This window comes from Colobus angolensis, unplaced genomic scaffold, assembly GCF_000951035.1.
Source record: "Colobus angolensis palliatus isolate OR3802 unplaced genomic scaffold, Cang.pa_1.0 Scaffold63, whole genome shotgun sequence".
NCBI classification, from domain to species: Eukaryota; Metazoa; Chordata; class Mammalia; order Primates; family Cercopithecidae; genus Colobus; species Colobus angolensis.
The window spans coordinates 9,066,982-9,079,751 of NW_012119932.1; the positions used below are offsets into that span (position 1 = coordinate 9,066,982).

At 35.5% G+C, this 12,770-nt stretch overlaps 1 protein-coding gene across 1 annotated transcript in view; it reads right to left on the reverse strand.

The window, feature by feature from the left end:
• Positions 1 to 12,770, reverse strand: part of STAM (signal transducing adaptor molecule (SH3 domain and ITAM motif) 1) — a 71,750-nt gene that overhangs the window by 41,148 nt on the left and 17,832 nt on the right. Inside the window, exon 2 of the mRNA XM_011963888.1 lies at positions 11,718 to 11,802. Within this exon, the coding sequence (XP_011819278.1) occupies positions 11,718 to 11,802 (85 nt within the window). The remainder of the gene's footprint in view (positions 1 to 11,717; positions 11,803 to 12,770) is intronic.

Sequence of the window (12,770 nt, forward strand, 5' to 3'; positions counted from 1 at the left end):
AGGTGGAGTTTGCAATGAGCTGAGATCACGCCACTGCACTCCAGCCTGGGCGACAGAGTGAGACTCCGTCTCAAAAAAAAAAAAAAAAGTGTCTACATGTACATATATGTATGTGTGTATGCGTGTGTGTGTGTGTGTGTGTGTGTGTTTGTGTATAGTGGAAGTGATATTCTGAGACTCATAGTTTACAAGAAGCCATGTGGAGTACACTTGGGTCTCCTGGAGCACTGGCTCTTAGGATGCTCCCTCTGGGAAGCCAGCCACCATTCTGTGAGAAACTCAAGCCACAAGCAGAGGCCTTGGGTAAGAGTTTCAACTGATAGCCCAGGTGAGGTCCCAGGTAATGGCCAACCATCACTGCTCGCCATACGAAGCATCCATCCCAGTGAAGCCTTCAGACGACCCTAGTCCCAGGCACTATGTAACTACAACTTCCTGAGAGACCCCACGCAATAAATGCCCAGCTGTTAGCCCACATAACTTTGAGATATAATAAACTGCTCTTTTAAGCTAAGTGCTAGGATGGTTACTACTAAGAGGTGTGTAGTAAGAGATAACTAGAACAGCCTCTAACAAAGAAAGCTGACAGCTAGTAGGTTTGAATAGTACTAAGTCATATTATTTAGAATTGCTTGGGTCTTCTTTTAATCTTTGTTTAAAACATGACTTAAGCATAATACATACTTAAATTCACTTCAAGTTTATAAAACCCACATTAGGTCAGGCTTACAAAATCCACCCATGAATCTCATCTCTGGATCACTTCTCAAAAGCACCCTGCTCTCTGGGACCTCCAGTCCCTCGCTAGGACTCTCCCGCCCTGCTGTTCTTGGTCAATGCTTACTCATCCTACAGATCAGAGCTTACATATCTCTTAAACTGAGGAACTTAGGCCCTGGACAGCTCCCCACATCAAGCAGTGCCTGGAATGTTAGGTATTCCACCTGCAAACTCAAATATTGAACTAAATCTGTCAGATAATAGTTGTAACACTAATAGTTAACACTTAGGGAGTGCCTGCTTTGTGTTAGATGCCGTGCTAAGAACCTTACAAACAGACAATCCAACTCTTCACCACCATGTGATAAAGCTTTGGCATTTAACACCTCTCTTTTGTTGGGTTGGTTTGTGGGGTTTTTCTCCTTAACTATTTATCTCCCCATCATGAGGGCTGCTGAAGGCAGGGCCCAGGGTTACACAGCTCATCCTTGGCATGCCACTCCTTAACCATGCCCTCTGGCACATAATAAACTCTCAATTGAAATTTGAGAAAATAAAAACAAGAATTATTTAGCAACTGCTGTTGCTCTCCCATGACTGAACTTAAAACATCGTCATTGTGAATGGGGCCTACAATTGTGCCTTCAACATGGCTGATGCTCAAAAAAAGTCACTGAGCAAAACACAAAAAATACTACTTTTCACTACTATACAACTAATATTTAGAATAACTCATCTTCCTTATAAAGCTCTATTTATTACCAAGTTCTGCATATCTTCCACTGAGTTCGCTAAGTGGAAAACGCACATCCTTTCATAAAATGTAGTTAATAAAACTATAATAAAACCATGATAAGGGGGAAAAACGCACAATAAATAGTGCTGGGAGAAACAGAGGATGTGAGAAAAACAGACAGGTGGCAATAAACACAAATAAAATATCTTGTAAAATACATGGTAAGAGAAAATCTGCACGTGCACTTAGAAGAGTCTACCAAAGGTTTCCATCACCTACCTGTTTAAAGGGTGGGCAAATCCTCCTCTCTCTCAAAAAGCTTCTTAAAACCCCATTTTGGTATTTTAAAACTTTTTGTAAGACACATCCTCTCTTTTCCTTATCTTGAGATGGGAAAAGAAAAAGATAGGGGTCAGGGACAGGGACAAAGAACAGGGAAAGGAGAATTATCTCTCACCTTTCCCAGTTTTCCACCTAAAAATACCTACTTCTCTTATTATTTGATAAATGACCATAACACAAATCACACCGCTGTAAGATGTCACAGAAGAGCAACATTTCTGAAGGTCAGTTTCCAAAGTCAAGGTGTAAGGCCAAATCTGTAGTTAATCCATGTTCTTTGATTAGGGATTTACCTATTGGAGAACTCATGAACCGTCTCTCAAACGTGTCCAAGATAGCCAACTTTTCCTCAATTATTAAAGCAAAACTGTTACTCTGAGCAACAGCTAAAGAAGCTGGCTTGCATATAGGACTATGTTAGATAAAATATGCATGTTCCGAGCAAATGGCCCTCAGCACAGCAAGGTACTGCCGCTAGGAGAAAAGTGGGAATTGTAATTGTGAGACAGCACATGTAAGCTCACTAAATGAACTGGCAGGCACAAGTTTTTTGGGGAAAAAAACCTGAGGAGGCTGGAAAAGAATACAGTTAAATTCAGTAGGTTAAACATGTATATGATACAGCTCAATTCTACAGTCAGAGGATCAAGGAAAACTAAAAGCAATTTTGCATTCCTGCAATTCTCTTTTCCAAAAAAAGTGAAATTTCAAATGTCTTTGAATGGCCCACAGTAAGTTTTCAACAATGTCACTATATTATTTATAAATGTCTATCTACTTACAGGTATACTGGTGTGCAGTTATGAGAGATCTATAGCTCAAAGTTAAGTGCAGTCACCAGTTAGTGAGATTACCTGAAAAGGTATTTCCATTACTACATAGGAGGAAGCCAAGAATATTTAAAGCTATTATTGGAAAAAGGAGTCAAGATTTGTGACATCCTATGCTGTATAAAACTTTTGAAAAGTCTCTTATTTCAAATAGTTCTATATTTCAGTTGAAAATTACTTTTTAGTGTCATAAAAACCATATGCTGAGCAGTGACAGGAAGATTTTATACTCTTAAGGAAATTATTATCATTGAAAAGGCAGTAAATTTAAATTCTAATTCCTGTATATATTACTAAATTAATCAATGATTTTTAGACCAATCAACTTTTCAAAATGAGGATATCACCTCTTCATTATCCCTCTCTCAGGGCATAACAAAATAACAGGGTATTTGCCTAAAAGTATTGCAAATGTAAAAGAAAAGTGATCAAAACAAAAATTATCAATAGCAATAATAATAAACAACATAGTTAACAAATATGTTTGCATAGTTAACCTCTAATAACCTATGAAGTCGGACTAAAAAAGTACAAGAACACTAGTGAAAGACTATCTGGCATGTTGCACCCCTGATCCCTGCTAGTTGCTACTGATCAACATCAGTAGTAACCCCCCTGTCATGGGACACCTGAAACCATCCCTAATGGAGCAATACCACCCAGGTTGAAAACCGTCACTAAACAAAAGCAGCATTGTGATACAGTAGAAAAAGGATTTGAAGCTTTGACAGACCTCATCTGTAAAAGAGGAGATGTCTAATACCTCCTTATCCGAATGTTAATACAAAACTCCTAGACTCATGCCAGGGATTGAAAGACTCTCAACAATGTTAGTTCTTGAAAGCACAAAAATGTCTCATTCTTTCTTTACTTTTACAACTGTAGCTTTCAAAGTTATTTTAGAGTGATTTAAACTTTACATCTTCATCTAAAATGCTATGAAAAAGGCTTTACTGTGGTTTACCATTCAAGGACATACGTATTTCTGGAGGAAGGAGGAGTATGTGCATGCATAGCTTTTACAGGTCTTAGTAAACCAGGACCTAGCGGGCACGTAGGAGCTAAAAGACATGGGAACTGAAATCTTTGCTGAATGAACTAAATATTTTAGAAATTAACAGATAATATAAATGCTCCTTGAACATTAAGGTTTATTTAGATGCCTTTCATAAGGGTGAAGGCATGTCACAGACGTAAGAGAATTCTAATATAAAAATACAAAAGAAATCACAACAGAAATAATGCAATCCTTATATAAGAACACATTCAAAATGCAAATTTCATTTGTAACACACATTACATAAAACATAATCCACACAACATATAAAAAGGGGCAAAATATAGAGTACAAATATCAAATTCTTCCCTTAATGATAAGCTTATTAAGTAGGCATTTCTTATGAGATAATGGAACATGAATATAGATAAATATACACAGGGATGCTATTTGACTATTTAACAAACACATTCACGTGAGTCCCAAAGGACTTCATTAGAAAAGGAGGTAAACATACCGAACTAAAATATTGAGGATTAAATTCAGTATAATATTTTCAGTTTCCCAGACCATATAACACTAAGGTGTATTTCAAACAAAACACAACGTAACATAATGTATGGGGGAGAGAAGAATCACCAAAAACTTTAATATAAGATTGGTATGTCTTGATTCGTAATTTTAACCTTCAAATATAACTGCTCATACAAGCACTTAAGCACACAGCACAGTGAAGGTAGAAAAAAACATAAAATCAGAAGTAAAGAAATCTGACTTCTAATTTTGCCTCTGCTCACTCCTTTTAGACAAGTCACATTAAAATCTCAGGGCTTTAGTTTTCTCATCTGCAAAACAAGCTCAACGGTCATTAGAACTCTACAGGTCTCATTCTGTAAAATATATAGTGTTTTTAAGACTTAGTAAAATAACAAAGTAAAATCATTGTCTAGGCAAGTAAAGATAGAGAAAAATTAGCTCGCATCGGATCCCATTCCCTACTGCCTAGTCAACAACTTGACTTCCGTTGTTATTCTACAAGTTCTTAGAAGGCATCAAGTTTTCTCTACCTTGCAGCATTCAGCATTCACCTACAGGCTATTCTTGTTTCTGGGTTGCAGTGCTTTGAACTCTTTGTCTCTTCTCAACATTAAAATTATAGCATAAATGTAATCCCTTCATACCAGTCTACCCTTTTGTTTTCCATTAAAGGACTCTGGTTACTAACTTCTTAGCTATTGACTATCATCTGTTTATCTGTTTATTTCACATCTTCCAGCATTAGAATATCAGCACCATTGATGGCAAAGGCTATGCCTGCTTTATTCACCCCTGTATAGCCAAAGCATGATACTTGGTATTCAGTGTTTGACAAATAAAAGAAAAAAATGACTAATGCAAAGAAAAGGAAATGAATTAAACAATTTCTGCCATGTTACAAAGCTGAACAAAACATGGAAATCGAGATCATGTTTTAAAAAAAAATTCTGTGGGCTGGAAGAGGTGGTTCATGCCTGTAATCCCAGGACTTTGGGAGGCCGAGGTGGGCAGATCACAAGGTCAGGTGTTCAAGACCAGCCTGGCCAATACGTTGAAACCCCATGTCTACTAAAAATACAAAATAGCCAGGCATCGTGGCGTGCATCTGTAATCCCAGCTACTTAGGAGGCTGAAGCAGAAGAATCGCTTGAACTCAGGAGGCAGAAGTTGCAGTGAGCCGAGATCGTGCCATTGCACTCCAGCCTAGGCAACAAGAGTGAAACTCTGTCTCAAAAAAATAAAAAGATTATTTAATTCTGCTGGAACCCTTCCCCTATTTTAAGTTATACAAAAGAATCCTAAATATGAATTACATTTCTCACTTGAAAGCTGGGAGAAGCTACGGTACCTAGAACTGCTGTGATGATCACACAAAGTATTCATAAGGCACTTTAACAGGGTCTGGCAAATAATAAGTAGTCAATACGTGGTGACTATTCTTAAAAGAGCGTTTAAAAGACTTTGAAGACAAAGTCCTGTAAGATGAGGATATGATTATAGGAAGAAAAAAAAAGACTTGAAAGAAGTCTGTTTCTCTACTGATGCTGCCCTTTCAACTCTAGGATATCCAGGTCAGAGATTATTTTTCCCTTACAAAAATCAGGAAATATTCTTTCACCTACCTACTAAAGGTCAGAAACAGTCACAGTCCAGTCCAGGACAAAACAATACAAAGCCAAGGAAAACCATTTTTAACAAACTCCTTCCCAAAGGCTTACACTTGTATTTTTCACAAAATACCAGTAATGACTATCATATGATCTTTCTCATTCTGTTAAAATAAATTTAGTACCAAAATATACCCAGTAGTCAGGTAAAGAAAAAGTTACATCATGTTTTCCACCTTCAATCAACTATATCTTTGGCTAAAGCTAAGAAAAGACAACTAACATATAAAATAATAGCAAAAATTAATCTAGAGGTCAATTACAGAACTTTAATTTTAACTTGTTATTGCAGATAATCAGTATCTATCCTCACATCTATGTTTACATATGATAATATAAACAAATCAGTCAACACTAACACAGAAAAATTATTTATGTGAAAACATGTTAAAACTGCTATTATCATTGTGAAAGTTCTCTTGATTTCTAAACAAATGAAGGCTGTTCAGCCCATCATATGACCTAATTGGCTGGGCATTCTTCACTAGTTACTCATACACTGGAAATTGCACACTAAAAATCATGTGAATATCTTGAGACGTCAGAAAAAAATTTTAGAATGTTTGTTAAAGTTTTAGGTTTGGCATAATCAAGTACTTCAAGCTTAAAAAAAAAAAAAACTACAACCTAAATGAAGTAAACAGGGATTACATCTAGTAGGTTTTCTGAAATTGAGATAATTACTAAAAATTATTAATTTTTATTCAGTAATTATGTGTATGTATTATTCTACATGCCACTAACCAAAAATTAATGTTAAACTACAAAATAATTTCTAAATTTGTTCTATACTAATAGACTCAAAAAAATACATTTCTAAGACTGACAGGATACAATAAGCAGTCAATAAGTGATAATAAGTAATTAATAAATGCAGAAGAGTACATACAATATGCTTATTACATGTAAATGGGGGAAAATGTATTCACATTTGTGTAAAAGAATAATGGAAAGATATAAAATATACAGAAGTGGTAGCCTATAGAAGATAAAAGCAGCAAAACAGGGAGAGGAATTAGACCTGTCACAATGTCCACCTTTTTAAACTGTTTTAATATTTGAGCCATGTGAATATATACCTATTTTTAAAAGAATACTTTATATAAGCATGTGTATCTCTTTAAATCAACAAACATAAATACATATACATATGTATATGTGTATGTATTTATGTGTAGTTTAAAGTGTAGTTTAAAGAACAGAAAATGTAGTTTAAAGAACAGAAAATGGGTTTGTCTGGATTTCTTTTTAAGAGAAGGAATTAAGAAAAAATTTTCACAACACCACTGACAGCCATGTTTCCGGGTCACAGTTCTGACTAAATGAAACTTCACAATAATAGCTCTCTTCTCCCCCTTTAAAACCTAAGAATATTTTTCAAAGTACCATAATTCTAAGACAGATGACTTTTTAAAAAGAAGCCAAAAGAGAAAAACAAAGGTTAAATATGAACTATTTCATTTTATTTTTCCTCTAAATAATTCTACATATATTACTAGCTACAAATCATTTTGATTTAAAAAATACAGTATTACTGAAAGTGAAATCCTCCTCCTAAAGTCCTCCTACCATCTCTGAATCTGTCCTCTTAAAAAGATCGCTGCACTTTATAAAATTTCAGGCTAGCACCAAATGGAAATAATAATTATTTTTCTAAACCTAGATTGTTGCCTGATACACAAATCACTTCTGAACTGCATTCCAATCTACAACATCCCTCTACTTCAAAAGACTCTATGAATTTGTCTCTGGAAAACTCATGTCCCCTTTTCCCTCTGATCCCACTTACACGTTTTAGTCTTCTCTAAAGCACATCAGGTATTTATAATACCTCAATGGCAGCCTACAATACTGTTCAACACTCTTATGCTACCATCAGCAACCCATATCCAATCACAGGTTTCTACAAAACATAAACCAGATTTCTATAAGTTGTCCATATATACTAATTATAAAATGATTTAAAATATTAAGGACAAATTACAAATGTTTCAGAGGAGCTGGAGGAACGGGGAATGAGTTGGTGTTTAATGGGCACAGGGTTTCAGTTTGGGATGATGGATAAGTTCTGGAGACAGACAGTGGGCATGTGAGTGTACTTAATGCTACTAAAGTGAATACTTTAAAATAGTTAATTTTATTATATATATATTTTACCACAAAAATAAAAACAAATGACATATTAGGAAGGACACAATAAGTATCCCACAGTTTAGTGCTCACCTGAAAGAAACCTAACAATTTGCTATTACTAAGTTGACCTGTGAATATATAACCCAATTCTGTATATGCATTAGGCATGTAGACACAGTGCATAGGACTCACAGTAATTTTAGAAGTACATGAAAATGTTTTAATTTCTTTTAAAATAAGAAGAAAAAAGTGAACTTTTGCTTAAAAGAAAATGTTTTAATATATAATACTAATAAATTTTTCCTTAAAGCAATGTAAAACAGTTTTAATTTTTTTAATAGAAAGAGGGGCCCAAGAAGTCAAAAGTGCCTATGGCCCATGAATGTCCTAATATGACCCTTATGTTTACCATTTCCTAATACAAGATTATCAAGGGAGAACAAGAAACAGAAAACACAACTGGAGATGTATGTTAAACAGTATTATTGAAAGAAACCACATACAGGAGCAATTACTGAAGGCCTGACACTTTTTAAAACCTCAGTAATACTAGAATAGTATCTCAATTATTGCTTAATCCTTTTCAAACAACTCTTTATTAACAAGAGCTATATAATAAGATATCCCATTTATGCACACAATAAATGCTTAAAGATTAACTTAATGGGGATTTAAAAGAACCAGAAAGCAATAACTATTAAAGGAGTCAAAACTAAGTGAGTAAGTGGGAAGAAAAAATGAGGGAAGGAAGAAGAAAAGGAAAAAACACTGACTAAAAGAACAAACAGAGCCACCTTCATTACCAAATTCACTGAAGTTGAAAATATTTCCGAAGTAAATTAACAGACTTAGTATAATGTCAATTAAAATCCCCAACTGACAATTCAAATATTAAGGAATATACTGAGAGAAAGTATGCAGTTTAAAAATAAATTTGAAAAACTAAAAAAAAAGAGCATGTATCTAAACTTATTGATACTGGATAAAAACAAAAAGGCAAAAAATATTTTTAAAGCTGTAAATTAGCAAATTTCAAATATGAAAGGAAATAAAACAGGGAAAAGAATAACTAATAAACATTTCTGGCATAATAATGTTAACATGAAGGAAAACAAATTGATCTCTACAGTTTTGTGCTACATCATACAGAATTTCAGATGCATTACAAATTGATTTTTTAACTGGAAAAACATGGAATCTTTATAGTTGTAAAAGGGGGTTTGCCTTTTGACAAACAACTTCAAGCAATTGACCCAATTATTACAGAAAGCGTCTACAAAATGAAAAACACCAAAGTAAAGATAAAAAGGAAACCAAGAAAGTGAAGAGCAAGAGGAGGGACTTTGCAGTTATAAAGATAGACAACATTTTTATCTCCAAAATCCACACGAAGTGGTCTAGCTTGGTATCCAGTCTTCAACAGAAACTGTCACAAAATATGACTTCAATGAAAAGCGCGCAGAGTTGCACTCATTCAGCCGTGTGCCAGATACTGTTATAAACACTTGATAAAACTAATCTCACAGTCACAACAACTCCCCTATGAAGATAATACTATTATTATTATCAGGTGGCAAACTGGAAAAGAAAGGCCCAGAAAGATAAGTTACTTACCCAGCATGACACACCTAAACGGCTAGAGCCAGGATTTGAACCCAGGCAATCTCCCTCCAGAGTACATGATCTCCACCACTAAGCTACTGGCTTCTTTCCCATGCGCAACAAAAGTTCATGGACCATTCACTCTACAAATCTACTAGGTGTATAGCTAAGAAACTTAAGTTCATTAGATATAAGTTACTAAAATGCAGGAAAAAACACAAGTAAGAATAGTTTTGATAGAGTGCTTTCAGGATTCGGAAGACCATATCATTCTCAGTAAAGGGGATAAGGAAAGGCTTTGTGGAAGAAGTGATATCTACATTAGGTCTGAAAGGATATGAGACACATAGATGGGAAATTAAAGAGGGAAACATTCCATCCTCAAGAAACAAAAGGACCAAACGCATCAAACTAAGGTAGAAAAAAAAGCACTGGAACTCAAATAGTTGAGCTGAAATGAATGTTATACAGGAGGGAAAAAAATGAAAATGAATGATTCAGAAGACTAAGGAGTTTAAACTGAACTCAGTATGGAAGGCAGGAGAGTAACATGAACACAGTTGTTATATGGCAACTGGATATAAGAATTAGAAAAGAGATGGAAACGGAAAGAAATGCCAGTGGGTTAATTCGCTAGCCTAGGCAAAGTAAGGAATGTCCAAAGTTAAGTAGGGCAAATAAAAATGGAGAAAAGGAACACGATATGTAACATACAGTAGTTAAAATTTTTCAATTAATGAACCAGACCAGAATATACTACAATGTAAATACAACAAAGGGGATGAATGGGACCACATTTGGGAGATTCTTTGGGAACCTCATAGTGGGAGGACATTACGGGCCAAAAAAAGCTAGAGTGGACAGTAGACAGCTCCTGAAGAAAACTGCCTCCCCATCATTTGGCCATGCTCAAAAACTTGATTAAGGAGACTTTAAAACGTCAACATTTTGAGAGAGATTATGAAAGTAGATGGATAGAAATAAGTAATAAATGTGGAGGTGACTCAAGTTTTCAGTGCAATGAAAGAATCATCTTGTCATTAACAGAAATGGAAAAACTGAAGGAAAGTAGGTTTAAAGCAAAAAGAGACAGGAGTTCTGGTTTTTAGATGGTGAGATGACGGCTTATATAGAACGATATTTACAAATAATGCAGTGTCCACAAGGCAAGTGCTTGAGTAAGAAGAGCTGAAAATACAGATGCCATCTACATAAAGACAGCTGGAAGTTGTGAGAACAAAAGAAAAAAATCTTAAAAATAAAAAATGAATCAGGGAAAGTTTTAGGAACATCTCTATTTAGGGGTGAAGGAAGAAGAGGCAAAGAAGACACTAGCAAAGGCTTAATATTACCACTGCAGATATCAAGTATATAATGCAGCAGTGAGTGCTTCCTAATCTTTTTCACATGAAAGCGCACAAATAAGATAACACAATTTGTGTGGCACAAAGCAGTAAATGAAACTGCTAAAGGTTAAATGCTGTTAGCCCAGGAGCTGAAGAAATCACCCATATCCACACCAAGTAATCCAATTAGTGTACTGTTTGGAAAGCTCTGTAATATATGCCAAAAAGTTTAAGATTCGATTCCCCTAATCTTTCAACAGAAAGAAAAAATTTCTTTTCAATTCCACCTAACTGATTCATTAGTTGGAATGCTGCAAATCTGACAAAGGAGAAAAGAACTCAGAAATAACCATGAAACTTGGTAACTGAGAAATCACTAATAACTCTAAAATCAGTGGAAAAAACGAGACTGCAAAAGAAAATATGAAGGAGGGTGATTAAAGTATCAACTTTTTACCAGTCATGTTACCCTAACTGGTTAAAAGATATATAACCTAAATGGGATGATTCTTCAAATCTTTCTAATAAAAACACTCTCCTTTTAAACAAAATGTAATGGTAATATACTTTACCTCCTGATCTTTCTTTTTTAAGAGACGGGGGTCTCACTATGTTGCCCAGACTGGAGTACATTGGCTGTTCATGCATGTAATCATCACACACGGCAGCCTCCAACTCCTGGGCTCAAGCGATCCTGCCACCTCATCCTACCAAGGCGCTGGGCCTACAGGTGCAAGCCACTACACCTGGCCCTTCGTGTTTTTTAAAAAGGAAGAATAAAAATCCTTTGAAACGCTAAATACTCACCCAGTGCGAGACTGACCAACTTTATCACAGATATCCAAAATGAGGCCCCAGTCCTCAGCAGTATTCATCTCACTGGTTGCTTTCTCTGTAGATTGTAAAGAAGATTGCAGGAACATTATTTTTTAAATATTTAAAATATATATAATCACATTTAAATCACAAAACTATAGTATAATCAAGTCTTAACAACAAATCAGAATAGTTGCCAGCATTCTAGTTATTTTCATGGCCATCTTGAAAAGATGTACCCTCATTATCTCTAGCAATTATTTTCCCTATTCACAACGCAGTTGCTTCTTAGTATAAGATATAACACATTGATTTTTCTTTATAAAAAAAATTATATATAGGTCTACCACCATCTGCAAATAGACTAAAATAAGAAATATTATTTTCATTAACGAAAGCTTATTTACTTGCTGGTAAATCTTTATAAAAATGTTTCAGGTAGCCGGGCACAGTGGCTCACGCCTATAATCCCAGCACTTTGGGAGGCCGCAGCGGGTGGATCACCTGAGATCAGGAGTTCAAGACCAGCCTGATCAACATGGAGAAACCTCGTCTCTACTAAAAACACTAAATTAGCTGGCTGTGGTGGCACATGCCTGTTATCCCAGCTACTTGGGAGGCTGACAACCGCTTGAACCCGGGAGGCAGAGGTTGTGGTGAGCTGAGATTGTGCCATTACCCTCCAGCCTGGGCAACAGAGCAAGACTTTGTCTCAAAAAAAAAAAAAAAAATTTCAGGTAATTAAGTTAATTATTTAGCTAGTTTTGTTGATGTATTTTTTTGATAATATGGAGAGGGGACTGAAGGAAAGAAAACCAAGTTTTGACTGAATGTATTTCCTTAAATAAAAATTTATTTAAGTGTTCAAAGAAAATAATTGCTTGTTATTTATCCTAAGAAATTATTCTTCGCCGGCCGGGCGCAGTGGCTCACGCCTGTAATCCCAGCACTTTGGGAGGCCGAGGCGGGTGGATCACTAGGTTAGGAGATCGAGACCATCCTGGCTAACATGGTGAAACCCCGTCTCTACTAAAAATACAAAAA